This window comes from Salvelinus alpinus, chromosome 26 (genome assembly GCF_045679555.1).
Source record: "Salvelinus alpinus chromosome 26, SLU_Salpinus.1, whole genome shotgun sequence".
In the NCBI taxonomy this organism is placed as follows: domain Eukaryota; kingdom Metazoa; phylum Chordata; class Actinopteri; order Salmoniformes; family Salmonidae; genus Salvelinus; species Salvelinus alpinus.
This window is the reverse complement of record NC_092111.1, coordinates 16,478,811-16,506,258: the sequence shown is the minus strand read 5'-3', so window position 1 is coordinate 16,506,258 and position 27,448 is coordinate 16,478,811. Positions and strand designations below refer to the sequence as shown.

The 27,448-nt window shown below is 40.0% G+C and overlaps 1 protein-coding gene across 3 annotated transcripts; it reads right to left on the bottom strand.

The window, feature by feature from the left end:
* Positions 1-459: 459 nt before the first annotated feature.
* Positions 460-27,448, bottom strand: LOC139554850 (death-associated protein kinase 2-like). 3 transcript variants are annotated; one of them, XM_071368030.1, is made up of 12 exons: positions 27,218-27,448; positions 12,775-12,940; positions 12,175-12,396; positions 11,882-12,020; positions 11,248-11,377; positions 9,333-9,381; positions 8,584-8,610; positions 6,602-6,754; positions 6,140-6,185; positions 5,076-5,165; positions 2,304-2,390; positions 460-1,781 (listed from the first exon to the last, which is right to left on the bottom strand). In XM_071368030.1, the coding sequence occupies exons 2-12, from the start codon at positions 12,837-12,839 to the stop codon at positions 1,701-1,703; spliced, it is 1,089 nt and encodes a 362-aa protein (XP_071224131.1). In that variant the 5' UTR covers positions 12,840-12,940; positions 27,218-27,448; the 3' UTR covers positions 460-1,700. The 3 variants fall into 3 exon arrangements, with proteins under 3 accessions (XP_071224131.1, XP_071224130.1, XP_071224128.1); XM_071368029.1 differs by having other exon boundaries at positions 26,994-27,232; XM_071368027.1 differs by lacking the exon at positions 27,218-27,448 and adding an exon at positions 20,668-20,863.

Here is a 27,448-nt window from a genome sequence, read left to right as displayed (position 1 = left end):
TTTTCTGTATTGTTAATCTCACGTCAAATCATTGATGGCCCAATCCATGTATTCGTTTCTGTGCTTTATGGTTTGCTCCTGCAGAGGGCGACAAGACTGTAGGGAACCGGTTGGAAGCCAAATCTGTGCTCATCAGAAAGGTCGTTTTTTAATAAACAAATTACTCTATTTTAATGGAAAAATCCTCAAAATAGTGTACAGCTTCAATAATGGGTTATTACACAATGGTCACGCTCCTATTTACCAAAACACTTTTTTGAGGGATGGATGCTACTCAATAACAGCAGTCAGAACACCAATGACACATTGCAGAGGTAAACAAGTGCAGAGGTGCAAAGCTCTGGTCCAAGTTAGAACATTAAGAGCTGATTAAAAAGAATGGCCTGCACTATTTTTCTATTCCCTATGATTTGAAAAGTTTGCAAGGGGGATGATTCCAAAATGTTGTCACAAAACCTGTTGACAACAATGTTATTTAATTTAAAAGAACCACACTTAACACGGACAGTCATTAGGTATTATGATAAAGGTTATGATAAAATAAAACAAAAACATGTAAATTCTTAAACTTCTTTGAGAAACAGAAAACAAAAAAAGTTCTCACAAAAATACAATTCATCGACCAACATGATGTCACATTATTTGTCATGCATTACTGTATGATCGTGTCAGTAATGCTACTGGTTCAGTAGAGCATGGAGTGTTCAGAGTATTCACTGTATGCAGGAAGTCAGTATTGGATTAGTAGAAACACAGAACTGGAATTCCTTCTTCATCCTATTTCTATGAGTAAAACCTTTAAAAGTTGATTTGCTGTGCTATTTATACTGGTTAGTTATCTTAAAACATTTGTCCATCATGCATGTACAATACGAGAACACTTGGTAATCATGTTAAGGACACAACGATATAGATATTGTATAGCATTATATTGTATAATTGTATTATACTGTATATAACATAATATATTCATATTTGGTAATGTAATGGAAGCTTAATAAAATTGTCAAAAACACATTTGGAAGACTAAAACCTACTAAATTCTGAGGTTTACGTTCAATTTCCATCCACCCTTTTAAGGGAAAAATACTAGATGTACAGATATGCCTCAGGTTTAAACACCCTACATGGTGCAATCCAGTACTGTACATCCCCAAATCAGTAACTTCACCATAAGAACAATATTGTCACCGCCTGCTATGAGTTGACCTTTACAACTGCAAAAGCACCATAAAAACATGCAATAAACCACAGTAATACTGAGCAAAGCTCGAAAAACAAGTCATGCTTGGTTTTCTTGTGTTTTACCCCATCGAGAGCCTTATATGACTTCTCACTCACGGAAGCCATCACACACTTGTATTTGTGCTCTTAGTAGAACTACCTCCACCACTTTCAATCCACCTGAAGTGCATTGAGCCTAAAACTAAGCCTTGACAGGCCTTTCGGGAAATAGTTTTATAGGCAAGAATTGTTCTGTAGATTCCATTCCACTTCATCAGGGAAAAGTCTCATGTAGGGACATAGAGCCTGAAAATTCCTTCTTGTGTGCCCAGCGTTTGTGTCAGCCTGTGTCTTGGTCTTACCCTCCCTCGAGGTCTGGTAAAGGGGGAGGGCAAATACTGTAGGCTTGGTTGGGTCACTGTTACGGGAAGTGTGCACTGCAGCTTGATGCATTGTCTCCCCCCTGGTGGACCCGTCTATGAACTGCTGCTGAGTCGCCGACGAATCAGAGATGATGGCTTGGTCTCCGTGTCCTCCTGGTCACTCTCACACTGTCTCTGATGACGAGGAGAGATATAGCAGGTTAGTTCTCTGTTACCTTACTCACACTATAGGGCAGACACAAATCATAGTGTGCTGGCTCGGTTATTTTCTTTCACATTGTTCTTTCCAGAATGGTTCCAGCAACTATGGTGCATGTACAACATTGCTTGTATTTGAATACAGTCAAGTTCTTTGCAATGTTTTCTACTTCCCCCTCCCTTTTTATTTATTTATGTGATTTTCCTCACTCATTCTACTCAAATATTTGGCCTGCATTTCAACTTCTGATGATATCACCCAACACATTAAAAGAGATTAGCAAACCTTGGATGATAAGCCATGAGTTAATGATACAGTAGGCTATATTACCTGTGTTTTCAAAGCCTGGAAATATTTTATGTATAGAATAGAATTTTTGCAATTAATAAAATTTTTAGCAATAGGGATTGAAATAGGGGGCACTCTTTATTAAAATAATGTAATAGGTTTCGTTCAAGTGTAACTCTTAGTTAAACTGTCATGACAGCCTTACTCACCAGTTCCTCGTCCGCCAGTGCACTAGTCTTACATATCATCTTCAGTCGATGCAGCCGGTTACACACCCATACCATGTTATATGACATCTAGCGAGAGAAAGAAAAAAAGAAAGAAAGAAAGAGGAAAGGAGATATGAAAAGAGAAAGAAAGGAGGATGTCGTGGGGACGGGAACATAAGAGTCAGATGTTATAGACAGAAAAAGACAGTGTTATTTGACACTACACCCTGCTTCTCAATGTACACTGAAGAAAAATAAATGCAACCATTTCAAAGATTTTACCGAGTTACAGTTCATATAATGAAATTAGTCAATTGGGGAAAGGGGGATACCTAGTCAGCATTGAAGGTCCCCAAGAACAGTGGCCTCCCTGATTCTTAAATAGAAGAAGTTTGGAACCACCAAGACTCTGCCTAGAGCTGGCCGCCCTGCATAACTGAGCAATCGAGGGAGAAGGGCCTTGGTCAGGGAGGTGACCAAGAACACGATGGGGACTCTGACAAAGCTCTGTAGAGATGGGAGAACCTTCCAGAAGGACAACCATCTTTGCCGCACTCCACCAATCAGGCCTTTATGGTAGAGTGGCCAGACAGAAGCCACTCCTCAGTAAAAAGCACATGACAGCCCGCTTGGAGTTTGCCAAAAGGCACCTAAAGGACTCTCAGACCATGAGAAGCAATATTCTCTGGTCTGATGAAACCAAGATTGAACTCTTTGGCCTGAATGCCAAGCGTCCCGTCTGGACGAAACCTGGCACCATCCCTACGATGAAGCATGGTGGTGGCAGCATCATGCTGTGGGGATGTTTTTCAGCAGCAGGGACTGGGAGACTAGTCAGGATCGCGGGGAAAGATAAATGGAGCAAAGTACAGAGAGATCCTTGATGAAAACCTGCTCCAGAGCGCTCAGGACCTCAGAGTGGGGTGAAGGTTCACTTTCCAACAGTACAACAACCCTAAGCACACAGCCAAGATAACACAGGAGTGGTTTCGGGACAAGTCTCTGGATGTCCTTGAGTGGCCCAGTCAGAGCCCGGACTTGAACCCGATCTAACATCTCTGGAGAGACCTGAAAATAGCTGTGCAGCGACGCTTCCCATCAAACCTGACAGCGATTGAGAGGATCTGCAGAGAAGAATGGGAAAAACTCCCCAAATACAGGTGCCAAATTTGTTGTGTCATACTCAAGGTTGTAATCGCTGCCAAAGGTGCTTCAACAAAGTACTGAGTAAAGGGTCTGAATACTTACTTAAGTATCACATTTACATGTTTAATTTGTAATAAATTTGCTAAAATTTCAAAACCTGTTTTTGCTTTGTCATTATGGGGTATTGTGTGTAGACTGATGAGGGGAAAAAAACAACTGTAATCCATTTTAGAATAAGGCTGTAATGTAACAAAATTTTGAAAAATTCACAGGGTCTGAATCCTTCCCGAATGCACTGTACATACAGTCACCAAGAAGTCTGCCAAATGTCTACCAAGCCTTCAAAATACGTCATAGAAGGTTTCAAACTAAGATCTTATCAACATATTTCAAAGGCCTGCCAGAGTTTCAAAGACACCTGCTGAGATTTCAAATTCTGCCATGGAGTGTGCTAGTCCTTGTATCACCAAAGAAGAAGAGGAAATAGGACAAGAAAATGTCCCTCCATTAAAACCCCAGAAGACGAGAAAGAAGCCATAACCCATCTCATGTTATTAGGGATTCAGTTTGTCTGGTTCTTCTCACTTCAACTGAATTTTCCCCAAGTTTGAGTCCTTCTTTTGTAAAAACAGATTTTTTAATTAATAAATGCTTTAACCATTTTAGGCAGTCAAAGTTCTTTCAACGTTACAATGTACATTACACCATATCTGGGCGATATACAGGACTTGGATCCCTAATGACATAGGTAATAGTCTTCTTCTGGGGGTTTTAATTTAGTTATTTCAAAAAATCCTATTTCTGCTTTGTCTTTGGTGATATACATATTACTTCACCCCCCCCCCACACACAATATTATTAGCACTCAGTAACGACATAGCAAAATACCTAGCGCTGCTAATGACGTAGCTAAACCATATAGTGCTGCTATGGTCATAACTAGCGACGCTAATGACGTAGCTAACTAGCGTGGTTAGTTAGGTTTGCTAACGATTTAGCTAACTAGCTAGCGCTGCTAACGTCGTAGCTAACTTGTTACCGCTGCTAACTACGTAGCTAAATAGATGGCACCGCTAACGTCTTAACTAAGTTGTTAGCGCTTCTAACTACGTAGCTAACTAGCTAGTGCTGTTCATTTGAACAAACATCACAGGCAAAAATATTTCTAGACTCCTTAACAAATTTACGGCCTGAAATATTTTGATGGTCTTTGAAATATTTAGCCGCTTTTCACAAAACTTAACAGCATGAAATATTTCACAGGCAGAAATATTGAGTAGACCGAAATATTTAGCAGCTTTCGACCAAACTTCAGCCCGAAATATTTTGCAGCATACCAAACTATTTTGACGCCTTTGAACAAAATTCGCAGCCTATTATTTTGAAAGCTGGTTAGCCCATTAGGGAGTAGACTTGAAAAGGGCCATTCGAACAAAACGTTGCCGCCTCACATTCATGTCCTATTTGTTAATTTAGCTCCAGAAGACAAGCAATGACCTCAGTTTGATTTCATTATGTTTAATAAAACACATGCACATTTTCAAGATTTGAGCTTCATCAGTGTCATAATAATATGTGATATGGCATAAAATGATATGATATAAATAGGCCATATATCCTACTCACCTTCCATTTCCTCTTGGCATTGAACCTCTTGAAGTTCTTCATGTTGATGGAGGAGCGATTCCTGTTGGCCACCTGTTTCCGTGTCAGAGGCTAAAAGAGAGGGATAGATAATAAGTGAAGGAGATACAATTAATCAATGTAGAGATTAAAAACAGATACACATATTAAACGTGCATTATACCACAGCCTTTCTGAATACTCATTTCTGATTGATTAGAACCAGATAACGGGACAGTTGGAAAAGATATCGGGACACCTTGCATTCGTGAAGCAATAAGCGCCTACACATGCAAACTTTACTTGCTACAAAGTTACAGAAACCTAATCCAACAACCACACAAAGGCAGGTCCAACGAGGAAAAAAAATAGCTACCATTGATTTGTTTTTGCAGAGATATTTTTTTTTAGCATCTGATGTAACGTGGTGAGTGATACGTGTATTTCTCTGTTCCTACTGTTGCAGTCATGACGCAAGTGGCGCTATGCTGTCAAATACTCCCACGTTTATAGTTTGACCAGCTGTTTTCATCAACTGATATATTTTAATTTGCTTGTCATATTGGCAGGCTTGCTAGCAACAAACTATTTAACCTAGCTTCTAGCCTAGTGTTTGATATGCAACGCTATCTCCTCGTAATTAACAGTGTTGAGTGTTCTGACGAGGGCCAACTTTTCTAGCTATGCCAGGCAAAATCGGGCATTATCAGCTCATTGTTATGGATGCATCCAAATGAATGTCAATAGAAAACAGCTACTGCAGAGGTCGTGACTGTGTTAGCCCGTTGGATAAGAACGTTGCCATGGAACATAAAGAACGAACGACTGGGTCGTCCATAAATATCAAACTATTCGAATGAACGACTGGGTCGCGTGTCTTTCTACCGGTACATGTGTGGTTATAGTATTGTTTTCTTTGGCAACTGTGGTATAAACGCCAACGTTCTGTACTTTACCTCTGCTTCGCCTCGTCCATTATTTCCAAGGTAATGTACAGAATGTCAGCGTTTATCCTTTCCATATTAAACAGTTTGTAAGGAGCAAAGCCTTGTGCTGCTGACTCTCACCTTGATCCATGGGTGCTGTAGACACTCCTCAGCTGTAATTCTCTCACTACACATAGACAGACCGACAGAGAGACAATAAGATCAGTGCACACAGACACCACAGGCGGTCAGACAAAAAAGGTAATCTATTAATTTGATACGCGAGTTCATATTCTATCAATAGCGTCTGAAATAGAAAGCTGTCATTCTCAGCTGTCGTTCTCTCACTACACAGAGACAGACAGACAAGTAACACAGAAAGTTAGACAAAGGGTGATCTATTCATACAATACACAGTTCCTATTCATTCTATCAATAGAGGCTCAAAAGAAAGTATAGTGGCTGAAAAAAAAACTAGTATCCGTCCATTTACAATAGGTGCAAAGTCACAAAATAAGTGATGCTTTCACTATTCCAGTCACGTTCCATATTTGTCTTGACATCGTAATAGGCCAAATTACCCATGACCAATGCATTATTTACTTCTGATCTTTCACTAAGAGCTTCTGGATGAAGTCTTTGGCCATGGCGCTGGTCATGCTGAAGTGGTGGTCGTCAAACTTATAGTTCAGGGCTATGATGTTCCTCAGCGTCTCCTCGTCCGTGTCCCCTTGGAACGGGGACATACCACTCAGTCTGGAAAAAGGGGAGTCAGAGGAAAGAAGGTTGCTGTTACTATTGCCCAATTCCAAGTCAACAGAGAGGAAGATGGCGCTATTGCCACATTGTTAATACCGATCTGATTAACTCTGCAAATAGCAATGCTGGGTGATTTGAAAAGTCATAGTCAATCGATCAATCGATCAATAATATAATAATACTTATAGCAAAAATGTTTGTAAATCAAAGATAATCTGTTGAAACAATGAGAATAGAAAGGTTCAGACCTTTTGTGAAACATCACAGCACAGTTGAAACATATATGGCAAAGAGAAATCAAAACTGGATGGTGTTCAGAGATGGATGGGAGGGGTTGAGGGTAGCTGAAGGATGGGACTAAAAACAAACAAAAGATAGCTATTGTAAAATACACTGTGTCCATAAAATTTATATAGTATGTATAAACTAGAAGTAGAAGCCTAAGTGTTGTTGTCCATTAGTTTAATCCAATTAGGGGAGGGGTGGTAGAGTTAGGAGAAAATAATAAAGACAAAATGATATAAACTCAGCAAAAAAAGAAACGTCCTCTCACTGTCAACTGTGTTTATTTTCAGCAAACTTAACATGTGTAAATATTTGTATGAACATAACAAGATTCAACAACTGAGACATGAACTGAACAAGTTCCACAGACATGTGACTAACAAATGGAATAATGTGTACCTGAACAAAGGGGGGTCAAAATCAAAAGTAACAGTCAATATCTCATGTGGCCACCAGCTGCATTAAGTACTGCAGTGCATGCTGTGACACACCGCCCCAGACCCTCCACCTCCAAATCGATCCCGCTCCAGAGTACAGGCCTCGGTGTAATGCTCATTCCTTCGACGATAAACGCGAATCCGACCATCACCACTGGTGAGACAAAACCGCAACTCGTCAGTGAAGATAACTTTTTGCCAGTCCTGTCTGGTCCAGCGACGGTGGGTTTGTGCCCATAGGCAACGTTGTTGCTGGTGATGTCTGGTTAGGACCTGCTTTACAACAGGCCTACAAGCCCTCAGTCCAGCCTCTCTCAGCCTATTGCGGACAGTCTGAGCACTGATGGAGGGATTGTGCGTTCCTGGTGTAACTCGGGCAGTTGTTGTTGCCATCCTGTACCTGTCCCGCAGGTGTGATGTTCGGATGTATCGATCCTGTGCAGGTGTTGTTACACGTGGTCTGCCACTGTGAGGACGATCAGCTGTCCGTCATGTCTCCCTGTAGCGCTGTCTTAGGCGTCTCACATTATGGAAATGTATTGCCCTGGCCACATCTGCAGTCCTCATGCCTCCTTGCAGCATGCCTAAGGCACGTTCACGCAGATGAGCAGGGACCCTGGGCATCTTTCTTTTGGTGTTTTTCAGAGTCAGTAGAAAGACCTCTTTAGTGTCCTAAGTTTTCATAACTGTGACCTTCATTGCCTACCGTCTGTAAGCTGTTAGTGTCTTAACGACCGTTCCACAGGTATGTTCATTAATTGTTTATGGTTCATTGAACAAGCATGGGAAACAGTGTTTAAACCCTTTACAATGAAGATCTGTGAAGTTAGGGATTTTTACAAATTATCTTTGAAAGACAGGGTCCTGAAAATGGGCTGTTTCTTTTTTTCTCCAGAGTTTACATATACACACAATATATGGGGGATTGGAAATGATGCAGACAATTACATTAATGGAAGCCACAATCTATCTACCCCACCACAATTTTTTTTTTTTTTAATCATTAAAAATGAAGGGTTATGGTAGGCCAAGGGTTGATTTGGAATTGGGCATATGTGTGAATCCAAACATACAGTAGCACCCCCCTTTTCTCCCCCAACTTACAGTATGTAGGTGATCACTCCGATGCTCCTATAGGGGGAGGCAAACACAAACAAAGAAAAAACGTTGTTGTTATTTTGCTCACAGAGGCCTAGAGAGACTCAGTTATTATCTCATTATCTTAACTTTATTCCAATGGATGTAGACATTAGAGCTGTTGTGGTGAGTAGTTTTTTAATGCTTGCTTTTGTATTTCTAAAAGTACTATAATCAGCTGTCTCTGGCAATTTCCTGTTTAAGGTTCTGGTGGAGAGGCATGACACATCGAAAACATAAGCTTGTCTGTTTGTCCCTAAAATAAACCTCAAAGATAAACACAGCCATCTGAATGCTCCTTTACTTTTCGGGGATAGTCACAATGTGAAATGTCCTGGGGTAAGAATTGTTCTTTTTTTAAGTCCCTCAGTTTTGAGCACCATTTATTAACATTGTGCTGGAGCGCATCTAGGTACACTCATATTCTACTGTACTACAACCAAATCCAACCCTTTAGACTCCGACCAGTTCATTTCTGTGTATAAAAACACCGTATTTGATTTGATTTAGTCGAAACCCACTAGAGAATCAGATTGTTATACAGTGTCTGAACACATAGGGTGTACCTAATGCATTCAACCAGAAACAGTCACACTGTTTAGGGAAAGCGTGCCTACACATGTCCAAACGCATCCCAGGGGCTTATTCATCAAGATGGAAGGGGGTCATTTTAGGTGTCTGTATATGTTGGAAGAGGGGGCAGTACACACACTCACCACATGTCGACAGCTGTGCTCAGAGGTTCGTAGTTGATCACTTCAGGGGCTGAGAGAGAGAGAGAGGAAGGCAGTTAACACCCAACAACAACAACTGCTCCCTGGGTGCTGATGACGTCGATTAAGGCAGCCCCCTGCACCTCTCTGATTCAGAGGGGTTGGGTTAAATGAGGTGGAATTCATTCAGTTGTGCAACTGACTAGGTATCCTCTTTCCCTTGTATTTACTGAAATGCTATACTGGTTTGGCAATATCTACAAATTGTATTTCATGCCAATAAAGCAATCGGAGAAACATGTCTATGCATGTAGCTGCATTTATGACAAGCCCAGAAGGCCTGTCAGACTTCACACTGCCTGAAGGAACAATTTCAAATTTTTAAGAATTCAAAATGAACACTGCATTCATCAGAAAAACATGAATAGATTGTTCCTACAAGTCAAACAACTCCAGTGGCTTTGAGATAACTTCCTCCACCAGTCGCATTGTATTACTTAAACCTACCGTACAGTAGCTGCTACTGGTGGGAAAACACATTTGAATTCCAAACAGGAAGAGCTTTGTAACCATGCCAACCTTATCATGCTGGCCAAATCTGTGTTGAAGCAGCTAGTGTTTGACAACAGCTCTTTGTCTTGGGGCAGCTGTTAGGATTTTAAAGATGTTTTTGCTTTGTTATGCATTTTTGCTTTATGATATACTGTTTTACTAAATATGTAGATTTTAAATATATGTAGAATATAATTATTATATTGATAAGAGGTTTCTTACATTTTCTGGGTTGGGGGTGTATTTTACTTATGACTGAAATAGCGACTATCCTACATCCTCCAAATCACTTCCTGTTTCAACTGGATTTGCAACCCCCCTAGTTTATCATAACACCATCAACCCAGATCATGACACTGCACTTCTTTCACTGTCTCCATGGAAAACCCCGGACCTGGAAATACACGCTAACTTCCACAGAACACAGTAGGGACTGCATTACAAAGGGCCTGTTCCAATTCTTTAATAATGCATCTGTTGTGAAGGGTCATGCCACTCCTACAGTCTTCTAATTGTCTCCAATTACCCTAGACCGTGGCCCTTTCCATCACTTCTGTTTCCATGCCTAAATCACGCCACTTTTGTCTTTTTCCACCGCTATCAGGTTCTATTTAAGTGGCATGCTCCTTCCTACACACTAGAATAGTTTGCTTGGTGATGCCACGAGGTGGCTCCATCCTGCCATTGTGCTTGATATGATTAAGTAAGTGCCTTATATTGTAGGAGAAATGTTAACCATGTATATTATGCTGCCTGAACTTGTTATGTTGTATCCTTTATATCCCTGCTATGCTAATAGGCCTTTTGTGTTTAGCCCTGGCAGCCTTCTTAGTTTGTAGTTATATGTTAAGCTCATTCCCTATAAGTCACCTGGCACTACTTTGTCACGTCAGCAGCTTTATGTTGTGCTCCTAATGTTCCCCGTTTGAATCTCCCTTCCTGACCACTACATCCAATCCTATCTCCAAGGCCTTAAGAGCCACATCCTAAAGCACAAGCCCTACCTCTGTTCCAAAACACTCCCCCATGTGCCTCTGTTCGTTCCTGTGTTTGAACTTTGTTTAATAAATACCCCTAAACCTGGATTCTTGTTCCATCTCCTGATTCTCATTCTGACTGATGCACCATGGTGGCAGAAACCGTCCTGAACCTAGCTTACAGTCTGTCCTAGTCTTTTTCGAAAGTATCCTTCCTCCCTCCCTCAATCAGTGGTGGGACAATTGGATATAACGAAAGCAATGTGTTTCAAGAATCCAGTACTCAAGAATCCAGTCATGTCAGTGCTTCACAGCAAAGCATGAGGAAGGATGCATTTACATGGTATTTAAACTGGGCCTAACTCATATGAAATGACTGTACTACTCACGAATATACTGGGGGGTGCCACTCATGCACTTGTACTCCTCCCCTGGCTGGAAGCGGTGGGCCAGCCCAAAGTCGATGATCTTAATGTCAGTGTTTGGCGCCATCTTGGCTGACAGCATGATGTTTTCCGGCTGATTGGGGAAGGGGAGTAAACATGTTACATGCAAAAGGTCAATCTGACCACAATGGTCAATTGCATGCTGACCGCACTCTGACCGACCGGCACGCAAACAGCATGTTCATCAACACTAGTGAACAGGCACACTCCGTTTAGTGGCACCTGTGGATACAAACATGACCATGTGCGGTAAGCGTGCGGCATGGACATTTCTTCTAATAAGTAGCAGTATCAGCATGTTTGTCTTATGTGGTTTTGGGATGGATGAATACAGATATGCTCTTCTCTTTTCACAAGTACTTATGCCTAAAAGCCTAGGATTTTGGATTCAATAAATGGACAGGCTTTGATGTGTTACTATTTTCATGCATACTACTACATTAGCAGTGTTATTGGGGAGGTAAGAGGTTAGATGTAAATCACTACCACAGACTATTGCAGCACTGGATTTCTAAATGTCATATGGAGTGAGTAACAAACTAAAGATATGTAAAATCAATACACTAGCATAATTTACCTTTAGGTCAAAATGGCCTATTTGTTTGCTGTGCATAAAGCCCACACCCAGTAGTATCTGCTTCATGAACTCGATCGCTTCGCTCTCTGTCAGGTTCTCCTTCTCAGCAATGAAGTCAAACAGCTCTCCTCCACTAATACTGAAAGAGGAAGGAGGAAAATAAATGGAGATAAGTGTTAGAACTTAACTATACTACATAATCCAGCCACTTCATGGAATCAATGACTTGCCCTGCATGTACGACCTGGGTTCAAATAGTATTGTTTTCTCCTTCCTCCCCTCCCTCCACTCACAGCTCCAGCACCAGCACCACCTCGGCCCGGCTCTCGAACACATCCTTAAGGGCCATGATGTTGGGATGCTGCAGGGCCTGCAGGACCTCCACCTCCCGCTCCACGCTCTTCCTCTCCATGCCCAGCCGGCTGCTGGCGCACTTCCTAATCTTCAGGAACTTCCCAGCCCAGTGAGCCCCCGTGGCCCGCTCGCGCACCTCCCGCACCTGCCCAAAGTGGCCACTGGGGCGGCGACAGAGTGCAACAATTTATTTACTTGTTTGGAAACATCTTGAAATGGGTAGGTACTACCTGAGTTTGTCCAATAAAAATATGTTCCTCCTGAACACAACACAGATTTATTTATGTAGCTGTTCTGCTATGTCATTTGTGATGTTGAAAAGCAACAAGACTCAGACATGAGTAGTTTCTTTCTATTCACAATTCGGTCCGTTTCTTTATTATTTCAATTGCATACGTTGAATTTTAGTTAACATTGACCTATGCAACAAGACAGCATATGCACAATTGACCTTGAAAAGCAACTGAATTAAGAGTTATAATCGCTTCCTCACTTAAACAGCCTCATACAAGAATACCTTTTATAATGACCATCCTTACCTCCCAAGTACTTCTCCAATCTCATAGAGGTCTTCCACATTATCAAGCTTATTAAAGACTGCCATACTGATCTTCTTCTCTTCAGTTTCACCTCACTGTATGTTACTGTTGGTTCACATCCATGTGCTGCATGGTGCTTTCAACTATGTCTTCACAAGGTCGGGACCTGAACAAAGAGAGAAAGAAAACAATTAATATCACAGTTCTAAGGCAAATGTAATAGCATGCAGGGGTATTCAACTCTTACCCTGTTAGGTCCGGAGCCTGTTGGTTTTCTGTTCTACCTGACAAGTAATTGTGCACACCTGGTGTCCCAGGTCTAAATCAGTCCCTGATTAGAGGGGAACAATTAAAAAATGCAGTGGAACTGGCTTCGAGGTCCAGAGTTGAGTTTGAGGTGCATAGGGGATTAATTGAATCCTGACTTTTTAAAATTATTATTATTATGGACCCCATTAGCTAATCTTTCTGGGGTCCAAACACAAGGCACATCACACAAAAAACACCACTACATATTTACAACACAAAACCAATATTGAGACGTGCACCCGCAACTCAAATGTTCAGACATATCTTCAGTTGAGGCCAATGGATGATTTTAGCTCGAGTCCAATCTGAAATATCTGAAATTAGGATTCTGCTCATAATAAGAAGAAGGCTCTATAGAGCTCGCCAGCTTGTAGTTCTAAAACACGGAAATGAGCTACCTCTGGTTCGTTCAGGCATCCCTATGGGAAAAATGTATGGCGAAAGAACAGGGTTCTGGAATAAACACAGAAAATAAGGTCTGAGGTTAACACAGGCTTAGGAGATCTTATATGTTTTGTTATATGAGATAATAGCTGTCAGTTAACATGACCGTTATTAATTATGAAGCCTTTTGTGTTTTTTTAAATTACATAAATTCTTCAAAATTCACAAGAAGTTAGCTAGCTGATGATCTCATAGAACAAAACGTACAAGATCTCCTAAGCCTGTGTTCACAGCATTTATACAAAACTTCTACAAAAATGCCATTCCTTTTCTCCATAGGCTTTGTCCAACGAACCATGGCGGATTTAGTGCTTACAAAAAGACCCCATTACTGTTTCTATCTATTGCAGCACAAATAACTTAAAACCACAAACAGTGATAGAACAATGACTCAACAGTAGTGGCATGAGGGTCATTCCATTTGATGTCAATCACTTTTTTAACAAAACTTTCTATATGCATTTGCCCATGGTAGAAGTGGTCAGAAAATAACTTTTTGAACATGAATGCCAAAACATTTAGGAGATAGAGGTGCTCAAAGTTGACCCATTTTGCATACCCACCCTACCCAGTGGTGGAAAAAGTATCCAATGGTCATACTTGAGTAAAAGTAAAGATACCTTAATAGAAAATTGCTCAAGTAAAAGTCTAAAAGTATTTGGTTTTAAATATACTTAAGTATCAAAAGTAAATGTAACTGCTAAAATATACTTAAGTATTGAAAGTAAAATTATAAATTATTTCAAATTCCTTATATTAAGCAAACCAGACGGCATTATTTTCTTGTTTTTAAATTTACGGATAGCCAGATAAGTGCATGAATTTGACCATTTTCCTGTCCTGCTAAGCATTCAAAATATAACGAGTACTTTTGGGTTTCAGAGAAAATGTATGTAGAAAAAAGTACATAATTTTCTTTAGGAATGTAGTGAAGTAAAAGTTGTCAAAAATATGAATAGTAAAGTACAGATACCCCAAAAAACTACTTAAGTAATACTTTCAAGTATTTTTACTTAAGTACTTTACACCACTGACCCTACCATGAGACATCCATATCTTCATCACTGGAAAAGATACACGGCTGAGTTTGATCATTTAAAAGCTTTCAAAAGGGTTGTCAAACTATTTGATAATTTCGTATATAAAAAATGTTTAGTAAAAAATTGTCCTTTTTTAACATTTAACGTTAATTATCTTTTTTCTTTTTCACATATGTTGCAGCTTAGACCATATTTTACATCATCTGAGGTGTTTGTGTTGTGCCCGCCTTCGGTTGAGACAGGGTGGGTGTCATGTTTTGGCTGATATATGTACTAAAATGGGGATACAATAGACATTTTAACTTTCAAATTGGAGCACAAAGATGGTGGAAGATCAACAGATCAGAAAATGTGACTTGAATGGGAATCAGTGGTTGGAACCGGTTCAGGGAACCGAACCGAAAACCAAAAAAGAACGAAAGTGATCGCTAGTGTTTCGGAACAGAATGGTTATTTTCAAATGTTGAGAACCGTTTAATAATGTTATGTTTAGTTCCAAAAATATTCCTAATTTCTAGAGTATAATTCTGTAATTCAGTGACGTTATAATGCTAGTAATAGCATAAACACATTCCAATTCACGTCATGATGTTCAGTGCTTCAAGTCAAGCACACTCCATGTCCACCACTCTCTCTCGCTCTCTTTTTGGGCTTGCCTGTTTTGCATGTTATTTTGGCATTAATACGTGTCACATATCAGTTTGCAAACAATGTAAAACATATATATCATTGAGTTAATAAAGCGGCATACAAACATGGTCTCTTTTTTGTTTTCTTGAGTAAGAGAACTCCAAAATGCAGGTGTTTCAGCCTAGCTCAGTACATTCTGTGGTGGTGGGGCAAGCCAGCAGAAAATATGGAGCGTTACACTGTGATTGGCTCAGTGTTCTGTCACTCATGGAGACACTACGTCACCTCCAGGTCTAAGGGTAGACTTCGAAAATGTTAGCCCATTGGGTGCTGCCATAGAGTTACATTAGAAGTGCCCATCCAAGAAGGCTCAAGGTCATCGGCCACAGATAAAATGACATCAATCACATTATATCTACAGTAACTTTGATTGGACTGATCATGTCAACATCATACTTTCAAAATCTTAGCTAGCAGTCATCATCATGAATCAAGTCGACAATCTACTGGCAAATCCTTTTTAATCTTTGTCATATGAAGAAAAATAATGAAGAGATATTATAGATTAAACGTATCGGTGCTCATTGGTCATTGGACATAAACATTACACAACAAGTTGGAAATCGCAAGTTCAACAATGAGTGGTTTGGAAGGAATCAGTAGCTAACTGTAAGTTCAAGACAACTGGAAACTTGGGAAAAACAAGCCACGACTGGGACAATACATTTTAACTTTCATCCAACTCGGAATTGTAAATCAGGAACTCTGGCCTCTTTCTAGAGCTATGACTAAAGATCACTGACGTCATCATGATTCAACCTCTTTTTTTACAGAGTTCCAAGTTGTCTTGAAAGCACCATAAATCCAAAGAAGGCCTTTGATGATAACATTTGCCCACGAAGGACCACCGTGCTACCTTCCTGTTCCAAGTGAGCACAGCACAACAAGGTGAGTCCAAAAATGTCTTGTATGCTGCTGCATAAATTATGTAATATGCCAGGGAGACATGTATATACTGTAGCTAAGAAAGTAATACTAAGTGTATGTTGTGTAGTAAGCTGTTGTGCCTCACCCTAATAATTTGGTCTATTTTAATTTCTTAATTTTCACCTACTGTTCTGACTTAGTGGTGCACATGTAGCCTATAACCTGTTTTTGAGAAATGTAATAATCTAATATTGTAAGAGCTTTCATTGTCTGCTTAAATGCCCCCTTTATTTATCCTACGGTTCTGACTTGGTGTACAGGGAGAACACTGTAAGAATGGCCCATGTTCTGAATTCTGTCGCTGTACATTTCAAGAGTGCTGAACAAATAGTTATATTGACGACATCCGTCCTAGCTCGCTCATTAATGTCTTAATCGAAATTACGGATCGCCTCTTATCCGCTTGTCATCCCCTTATGCCATAGTTTGTACATCTCAATTGTCAGTAGAAACCACATTTGTTCAAGCAAGTCAGCCATATCAGCTTGGGTTTTTAAAAGGCAGTAAATGAGAATGAATAAACTGTTACGCTGCCAGACAAGGCTCCGCCGATAGCCAGGTGTAGCAGTGGTAAGGTGTTGGGACTGCTGTTGGGACAGTTTTATGTACGCCCTAACAGTTTTAGGGCAACGTTTGTCACCGTTATAGTGCAATTAATGTATTGTTTAGTGTTGTGTTGTGGCTTTGCTGGCATGCATCCCACATTTTTCACTTTTTTTGTCCCACCAAGATTTACATGCTAAAATCACCACTGATCTAGACATTATCTCACATTTCTTTTAGACTAACATTTAGTTTTCAACAGTGGTGATTTGTATAAACCTAGCTGTCTGTCTCTCCGACATTTGCAACATTGTTTCAAAACTATCCCATAGTAATGAATGTGTAGGGGTCGGGATGAGGAATAGAGGCAGGCAGCGTTTCTCAGCCAGTCAAAATCATGAATCAGCTGGAATAATTTTTATGGATATATACAAAGAAATGTCAATTGAAAAAAAGGTCAAATAAAACAAAGAACAGCTAGTTTGCAGTCTTTTCAGCTTCAGTTTGAAGTTATTGTGTTAGTTGTGTTGTTGGCTTGCTCCTTTGAACAACAGTGTCCTAACGAGAGAGAACATTTTCTATGCCAGGTGAAATCGTGCCTCATTAGCTCATTGTTATGGATGTATCCAAATAAATGTCTCAACAAAACAGCTTAAACAAATGCAGCTACTGTTGTTATTATGTCTGCACTGTTTGATGTCACTATAAGTTAGCCGTAGTTGGCTAGCTAGCAAGCGAGGGATAAGAACGTTGCCAGCCAGTATGGCAATGGAACATTTAGAACAAACAGATACAGAACAAAAAAGACTGAACGACTGGGTCATGTTTCTGGCAACTGAACCAACAGAACGAACGACCAGCCGGCTTGGGTAGCAACCCTAGATTTGTTTAGGGAATATATCTTGTGGAAGGATGAAATAGTATGAATAAATTCATCAAAATAATGTTTTTAATTAATATATGTCAATCATTATTTGAATATGTTGGTAACCCGTTGTATAAATGTGATAATGCCCTCGAAGCCGGTGTTTGGACTTAATCTCGGGCCTAACAACACCCATGCCAATATATCCTCCAAACACCAGCTTCTCGGGCATTATCACTTAATTAAATGGTATCAAACTACACAATTTATCTTTACCAGTGATAAAGACATGGATGTCTTGTGGTATGGTGGAGTTTGCAAAATGGGTAAACTTTTAGCACCTCTATCTCGTAAATGTTTTGTCAGTTCTGACCACTTCTACTATCGGCAAATTTGTATGGGAAGTTAAGTTCAAATCAAAAGGGGTGCGGTCAAAAAGTTATTGAAATCAAATGGAATGACCCATAAGCCTTTATTAGCAGTGAACGCAGAGGGACTGAAGAGTGAGACAGTGTTTTGAAGTGAAAGTTCACAGAGTATTACTCTGCCTCTACCCACAGTATGAAAACAAACGTGATTAAAATAACAGGCTAAAACCCTCAGAAAGCCTCAAGTGTCAAAGTACATCAGCCCATGCATCAGTGAGTGTTTTTTCCCCCTTGGTTATGTAATGTGGCCCTTTTGAATATTCTCAATGGTGATTGGTGATCAGTTTTGAAAGGATTACTGATGTTAATTGCAGGGAAGAATTATCCTTGTCGGCGTCCAGTCGTGCCTAATATAATGAACCAAATACAGGGAGGGTGAAAGAGAGAGAAAGAGAGAAATGCTGACGAGAGAAAAGCATGTTGTCTCCAAAAACCAGCATCATAAAGACAGACAGACAGACAGACAGACAGACAGACAGACAGACAGACAGACAGACAGACAGACAGACAGACAGACAGACAGACAGACAGACAGACAGACAGACAGACAGACAGACAGAGCAAAATATGGTGTGAGGGAGGGAGGCAGAACAAGACAGAAAAAGAAAGAGATAAAAGAGAGCGAGAGAAAGGGAGTGAGGACAAGAGGGGTCAACTTCAACGGTCTGCAATCATATAGAGGTAATGTACATGCGCCGAATACAACTGGTGTAAACTTAAATGTGTCTATTTGTGACAGCATGTGAGTGTTTGTGAGTCTTCCTGTATATATACTAACTACAGAACACAATACTATCTTTCACTCTCAGACTCTGTCTGACAGTTATGTGCATGTCCCCTCCCCTGCTAAAAATCATTCACAAGAAGACATTCCCGAGACTCCCCTCATGATCCACCCCCAGCTTCCCAACCCAATACCAGGAAGTCAACAACATGACAATATCCTGAGAACAACAGCGTTGATTCAAGAACCAGCTCCCCCGCAACTCCAAAACCACCCCTTCCCCAAATTACACTACAGTGGAACAATGGCACTTGTCTATGAACGGTGCACTGTGTCATCATGTCAAGAGGTCTGATAAGCGGCTAAAAGTGAGGCCTCGCTCCTAAATGTGGGCCAAAATAGACAGACAGACCGTGGCTTTACTGTCTTATCTAGGGCACTCTATTCTGAAGAGTAAGTGTGAAGAAGCGGTTGTTTATGGGTGCCACCAGCAAACTAGTGTCTGTGTGTGTGTGTGTGTGTGTGTGTGTGTGTGTGTGTGTGTGTGTGTGTGTGTGTGTGTGTGTGTGTGTGTGTGTGTGTGTGTGTGTGTGTGTGTGTGTGTGTGTGTGTGTGTGTGTGTGTGTGTGTGCGCTGGCTGACTAGGAGCCCCATAAAACAAAAAATGCCTTGTTATCATTCATCTATCCTCACAAGAGATGAGTCAGAGATAGACAGTACAGTTCAGTTCTGGTGAAAATATGCCATCATCATGGAGTGTAGACAGACTGATCTGTTCTGAGATAACTACTGCTCAACCCACTTGATGTCAGTGTGGGCACAAGCCATGGACCAGTACCATGTAAACAGAGTGTATTCTATTCTGCCAGGAGCAGAGCTCAAATTTGCAACCTTCTGTACAACAACACACGCCACTCAAAACCCACTGTATTAGCCAACTGAGAAAGAGACTAGTCTGGCCCTCCATGAGCGACAATTGACGTTCAGATTTCAGTCATGTCCCCAATGTACTCCAGCCAACATGCTATGGGGCAGGAGTGTTTCACATCCAATTCATGTTTAGATGGAGCATTTGGCTGTTTCGGCTGCCGGAGCCAATTCACCTCTAAACAGAACATGTAAGGTCCTTGGACTATAATGAGTAACATTAGGCTAATTTAATCCATTATTGGGCTACTGCAGATCCTGACGACACTGGTGTGTCCAAGGGAATGTGATCTGTTCATTTTTCAACATTATGTTGAGTTTGGCCTTCCCCTGTGTGTGTTTGTGTGTAAATATAAAGTCGTTGACCAGCTAGTCATAGGATAGCACTTGTAGAAAATACTAAATTGATCACCACATAGAACAAAAGATTTAGGGAAGATTATGATAATGTGGACACCGCAAAAATAATATATGAAAGCTGAATCGGTTGGAATTGGGGAACTATGAAAGTCAATGGAGAGAAAGAGAAGTGAGGGTGCCTAAACGTTATGCAAAAAAATATAATCAGAAACTCAGATGAACCAGTTATGAAAAACAATCCCATAATTTACTCCAAAATAAATGGTGTGTAACGTGCCCAACTTTCTAATTTTAAAAATGCCAAACTTCAGATTCTGACAATCCATTACTACCATCAGAATATAGCAGAACACAACCCAAAAATAAATGTTCTATTTCAAAAGGTATTGCACAGTTTTTCATCAAACTCAACTAATCGGGAACGATCGAGAGATTGCAGCAGTGATGCGCAATGGTCTTTGAGAGAAAAGTGGGTGATGAGAGCGGCACATCGTTTATTATCATGAGGTTCTAATTTATTGGGTAGCCTGGGTGGTTTACATTCTCACACACACACACACACACACACACACACACACACACACGTATATATATATATATATGTGCGTCGAGAAGATCGTCAGGAGAAACACTCACCTAACTGAATGCCAGACCAGGCTCTTTTGCAAACTGAAACAAATAAGTGTTTGTTCTTCTAATGCGTTGCAATGAATTTTTCTCGATGACAAGTAGTAGGACAACTAATCAACGACGTAGCAAACTTCCCTGTGCATGTGTAAATAGGCCTACAGTCAGAGTTCTTTACAGTTAACCGTGGAATGCGGAAAAGTTCACTCCTCCTTCGGTTTATACGTAACTTTTTGGGAGTGCTTGCTTGCCTAGATGCAAATCCGCTATGACTAGGTTGTCTCTAGTTACCAAAGTCACAAAGTCAACATTGGCTATCGTAACAATTAATGAAAGAAAAAAAGTAGCTTTTTGGTATTAATTTAATGTTAGGTTTTGGTATAATGTTAGCAGTGGGGGTAGGTTTTAAATCATTTTTTTAAGAAGAGACATTTTAGAAATAGGCGGGGTTTGGCCATAATTATGACTTTGTAGCTGTGGTCTCCAATGATAACGCCACTACGGAGTTCCTCATTGTAGTCGTGAATTGCTCAAGGAAACAACGCAGGCGCGCGCACACACACAGATATTATATAAAAAATATATGGATTTGAAACTCTCACAATGAATATGTTACGATGACTACTGGAATGTGGTACTTGTACAATACAGACAACGCATTCCTATTCTATTAACACACTAATCTGAGTCTAAAGTTTAGTTGTAAATTGTAACAGTGGGAGATATCACGAACAATGTCCCTAAGGAACATCAGAAGAACATCAGCTAGACAAAAATGAACAACGTTCAACCCTATGCAGCAGTGTTGTAGTACTCGAGACCGGTCTCGGTCTTTTATAGGCAGTGGCAAACCTATCGGACATAGGTTTTCAGTGTGTGACAGGTTCGTGATTCTGAAAGGACAGCAACGGTAATACCAGCGCACTCGTTTAGGAGAGTGCACTTTTTGTAAAACACAACGGGCCAATGGTGTAGTGGAAGCTATGCAGGTATATACCGTATACCCACTTTTTTTCTACAGTGGGTATTGCGTATACTCACTTCTTAATCCCCACGGATGCTTATTAAAGTAGTGTAGTGGAGGTATACGACTTATCAATTATGTAGTACAATAGTGAAATCATACACAAAGTAGCCTACACAATCGCAAATCACGTGAAATGTGTTCACATGCGCGCTGCACACAGCCTAGTTTCAGCAGAATATAATATGTTGGCAGCAAGCAAGCGCAACTCTCAACTGGTTTTGGCATGGAGCAGTTTACAGAAGAATGACATCCGTAGCCAGTAGGTAGGAAATATCAATTTATGATATCTACCAGTAAATGCTAACTAAGGCAACAATGAGTATGTAAACCAGGTACTGAAAAAGTTTGGTCCGCAGTCTTGGTTAGTTGGCTATTTGTGATGTGCAATTCAGTCATCATGAGCTGTTTGCATCAGGGGCATACTGTAGGCATGAGTGGGCCTTCGTGGACACAGGCACACCCACTGGGGAGCCAGGCCCACCCAATCAGATTGAGGAAAAACAAAAAAATTATACATTATTATTACAAAAAACACAGTTCCACTCACCAGCTGATGATAATTTGAAACAACCCTTTCCTTCAGCCAATGACCAAAAGCACACTCTTTGGCCTCATGGGTGGAATGTTATTACTATTTTTTATCATAAATAATAATCTATCTGACATGGTACAGGTGTCTTTTTTAAGCCCTTAACCATGTGTGAGGTGTATACTTTTTTTTAAAGTAGATTTGTTAAAGACTACCTATAATCCCTCTGTGTGACCCTGATCTAGCCCACTGCAGTAAAAGGTTAACTTCTTGTTGAAAGCTATTCTTGAAAAGGGAGAAGCTAACAAATTAGTAACAACATCCTCTTCGATAACACCTGCTGCAAACTAGTTTACAACAAAAGATAGCTAGCTAGACTGTGGGAAAACTACGGCTTGCTATTGCGAAATTACCTGTTTTGAAAAGAGAAAGATTTTTGTAAAAATGGTCCCACCCATTACAAATCAAAATGTGATTGGTTGATTCCACTGTCAGTCCAAAATGTTGCCCTAATACAGTGGAATGGCAGATTCCTTCTAACTAGGTTCTGATAGCCTAGCCAATGGCTGATTTAGCCTGATTGGATATGTTTGTCTATTCAGTGTTAACCCTTTCCTTTCCAACAAAAACTGAAGAGATTAAATCAGAACATCATTGAAAATAACAATATAATTATAATTATTATAGTTATTATTATTATTTTATAAATCCTTAGCCCTTCTCTGAAGGCGTAGAAGGCCCTCATTGTTCTCCACTGTGTTTGGGTTAGTAATAATTTGTAGAGTGGCTCTATTTGTCCTCAAATGCATTTTTTTCACCATTCTGAATGTCAGAAAAATCCATATGTTTACCTGAAATATGAACACAGAAATACTGGACATTTTGAACTTTTGTTATGGTGGCAATTTAACAAAATCACAATTATGTTTTTCCTGGTCTCAGTCTTGACTCGGTCTCAGACCCCTTGTTCCCCGCCCGGTCTCGGTCTTGCCCCCCCTTCAGTCTTGGTCTTGACTCGGACTCGATTGCTCCGGTCATGGTCTTGAATTGGTCTCACTGTAGGTGGTTTCGAACACAACACTGCAATGTAGGCAAGTCTATCCTAGCTGCAAAACAGTGTTTTCCCTCATTAAAGCGGCTGAATCATTTTGGTTCTTTTCATGGTTATAAATAGATTTCACTCAAAAAGTACTCTGGCTTACCATATGAGATAAGTCACAACAAACTTGTCAAAACACTGTTATGTTAGTTGTCTGTTCACTTTCATGTCAGTTGACATCATGGTATTTCATATATAATGCCAATTATAGCAGGTCCCACAAAGTGACACAGGAGGTATATCATTTTGGAAATGTCAGGTGTGTTTGCACATGATGTTAACTTTAGATGCACTCACACCAGCAAAGTACACAGATCATTACATAATCAACATTTGTGAGCTTTAAGTCAAAACTATTCACAAATCATTGTCATGTTCAGCATTGTGCTTGTCTGACAAGGCTAGAATGGAGTAGCCATACTGCCATACACAAAGTCAGACCTGGTTTCAAGTAGAATTTAATATCTTTCAAATGTTTGAGCCTTCTTGGAGTGCCAGAATGGCGGGGTTTGCATTGTTGTGGCTATTCCATTGGTCCCAATGTGCCAAGCAAACTCAACAATTTCTCCTTGGGTTGCAGAGCATTTCCAGACCACTAAGGATTACATAGTACACTGATTACAGGAACTACTGAGACAATGATATACATGGTGAGACATTATCCTTGGCCATGTCATAAACTTTACAATCATCTTATAGAGTAAAGACATCTTTCCGTAACGTTTGTGGTTAGAGTTTAGGCCTATGATCAGTTTTTTCTTTTGCATTGGTGAAAATATGGATAGCTAATTTAACAATATCAACATCTACAATCATTATCTATGAACATCACAGGCCAGGGGACTATTTGGTGTTGTTCACTAAGATGACCTAGCAGACAGTTTAACACCACAGTAGTATCTAATTGGGTTGGCAAGTACAGTATCAGTCAAAAGTTTGGAGACAGCTACTGTTGGGTTTTTCTTTATTTATACTATTTTCTACATTGTAGAATAATAGTGAAGAATCACACCTCCTCTTCCATGCTTCATGGAACCACACATGCGGAGGTCATCCGTTCACCTACTCTGTATCTCACAAAGACATGGCAGTTGGAACCAAAAATCTCAAATTTGGACTCATCAGACCAAAGGACAGATTTCCACCGGTCTAATGTCCATTGCTTGTGCTTCTTGGCCCAAGCAATTCTCTTCTTCTTATTGATGTTTTAGTAGTGGTTTCTTTGTAGCAATTCGACCATGAAGGCCTGATTCACTCAGTCTCCTTTGAACAGTTGATGTTGAGATGTGTTGTTACTTGAACTCTGTGAAGCATTTATTTGGGCTGCAATCTGAGGTGCAGTTAACTCTAATGAATTTATCCTCTGCAGCAGAGGTAACTCTGAGTCTTCCTTTCCTGTGGCGGTCCTCATGAGAGCCAGTTTCATCATAGCACTTGATGTTTTTTGCGACTGCACTTGAAGAAATGTTCAAAGTTCTTGAAATTTTCTGAATTGGCTGACCTTCATGTCTTAAAGTAATGATGGACTATTGTTTTGTGGGGTGGCAGGTAGCTTAGTGGTTAGAGCATTGGGCCAGTAACCGAAAGGTTGCTAGATCAAATCCCTGAGCTGACAAGTTAAACATCTCTCGTTCTGCCCTTGAACAAGGCAACTAGGCCATCATTGTAAATAAGAATCTGTTCTTAAATTACTTGCCCGGTTAAATACAATTGTTTTAATCTTTGCTTATTGTTCTGTTCTTGCCATAAAATGGACTTGGTCTTTTACCAAAAAGGGTTATCTTCTGTATACCACCCCTACCTTGTCACAACACAACTGATTGGCTCAAACGCATTAAGAAGGAAAGAAATTCCACAAATTAACAAGGCACACCTGCTAATTTAAATGCATTCCAGGTGACTACCTCATGAAGCTGGTTGAGAGAATGCCAAGAGTGTGCAAAGCTGTCATCAAGGCAAAGGTTGGCTACTTTGAAGAATCTCAAATAAAAAATATGTTTTGATTTGTTTAATACTTTTTTGGTTAATACATGATTCCATATGTGTTATTATATAGTTTGATGTCTTCACTATTATTCTACAATGCAGAAAATAGTAAAAAAATTAAGAAAAACCCTTGAATGAGTAGGTGTTTCCAAACTTTTGACGTACTGTATGAGGTGATGACTAATTGAACCCAGCTGTCAGCTATGCCTCAACCTCACTACATTGGTGTCAGAAGTGGGATCTGTTATGATATGAGACATTAGATATGCCAATAAAAAAGTATCTCCCGTTACTTTCAAACCTTACATTTTTGATAATCAAACATAATTGAATCTGTGAAGATCAAAGAAGTAATCAACCCGCCACTGTTTATTAAACAGTTAATTAAGGGTTGGGGTTGGAGAAATGTTACCACTCTCAAATTCATAGACAGAGCTATGAATATAAGGTCTGACCATCTATGACATCAACATTGAATTTCTGGTTCTCATGAGGCATTTATAAGTTATATTCTTCAATAATCAATGGGTATAGGCCTATATAAATCATTTAAAAGTAAAACAAAAAATGGATGTATCAATCGCAGATTGCCCCTTTAATTTAGCCATACCCCAGTAGCCTACAGTACTGTATATCCATATTTCAATGTAGATAAAGGTTACAACTGAGCCATAGTCAGAGCCACTACACAGTGCATTGGTCAGTGTGATGTCATGTGAGTCAAGCCCCTGGGAGCAGTGCAGAGAACTGTATGTTCAAATCAACAGCCTGGTCTAATAGACTAGACGTAACATAGTAAATGTACATCCGGGACACTCAAATTAGTATGATTTGTAATGTTTTGTATGGTTATATAAGGCAAAAGGTTACTTAAGGCAAAAACAAAAGGTATAACGCGAACATCTAGCAACCCAAAGTTGCGTGTTCGAATCTCATCGCGGACAACTTTAGCTAATTAGCAACTTTTCAACTACTTACTACTTTTTTGCTACTTTGCAACTACTTAGTATGTTAGCTAACCCTAACCCTTTAGCTAACCATTCCCATAACCCTAACCTTAACCCTTTAACCTAACTCCTAACCTTAACCCTAACACCTAAACCTTAGCCTAGCTAACGTTAGCATTAGCCACCTAGCTAACATTAGCCAAAACAAATAATAATTTATTACATATCATACGTTTTGCGAATTCGTAACGTATTGTATGTTTTGCCAATTCATATCATAAGAATTATAATTTGTAACATATATAAAATTCGTAACATATCATACGAAATGGATGATGGACATCCACAAATTAATACATACCATACGAAACATAATACACCACACTAAATGGAGTATCTCGGATTAATATACAGAATAACACGAAATGTTCTGAGACCAGGTTGCAATCAGAGCTCACGATGCTCTTTGCTCCAGTGCACAGGCACCCAATTCCCATTACTTCGAAGTAGTACCACTACACTACACAACACACAGATTTACATTAGGGTATCACATAAAAATAACTAGGATAGAGCATTTGATTATACAGTAGCCTATACATTATGAATATAAAAGCCCTCCCGCTCTCTCTCTCTGTCACTCACACACGTTACAGAGAATAGCATGTCATACAAAACACGACCACCGGTATTTACAATTGTGTGAATTTAATTCTACAAAAGACCCATCTGGATAAAAATAAATACCTGCAAAATATTGGAATCCTTTTCTCGGAATGTAGCCTATTATAAGCGTTCAGGCAACGTGGTTTCGTTTGATAGCATTCAGGCAACGTTGTTTCGTTTGAGTTGCGACATACCACAGCAATGCAACATTGTCTTGATACCCCCGCTATCGTTCTGCTTTTCTGTATGAGTAAATAACGATACCGTCGTTTTACGCACTAAAGGCGGCTATGAAAAGAGCTCACCTGTTTTCGAAACTGTTCGCGTGGCTGCGCACGAAGACGTCACGAATCGTGCCAGTCCAACAGAGGTCCGAAATAGAGGCACGAAACGGCTGTCTCAAACAAGAAAATCGTTGAACAAGTGTGCGGTTTGTATAGACTATATTGAGTTGTACAGGCATGCTATGCAATTCGAAAAAAACTAACCTGACAACCACTCTCCTAGATATGAAGCAACTTGTCAAGTCGCCATAT

Coding starts and splice junctions, on each gene's coding strand:
- LOC139554850 (XM_071368030.1), bottom strand. CDS start 12,839: ATGGCAGTCTTTAATAAGCTTGATAATGTGGAAGACCTCTATGAGATT. Junction 11,378..11,881: donor TAGGCCATTTTGACCTAAAG/GTAAATTATGCT, acceptor TTCCCCAATCAG/CCGGAAAACATCATGCTGTC. Junction 6,186..6,601: donor CTCTTAGTGAAAGATCAGAA/GTAAATAATGCA, acceptor GTCTATGTGTAG/TGAGAGAATTACAGCTGAGG.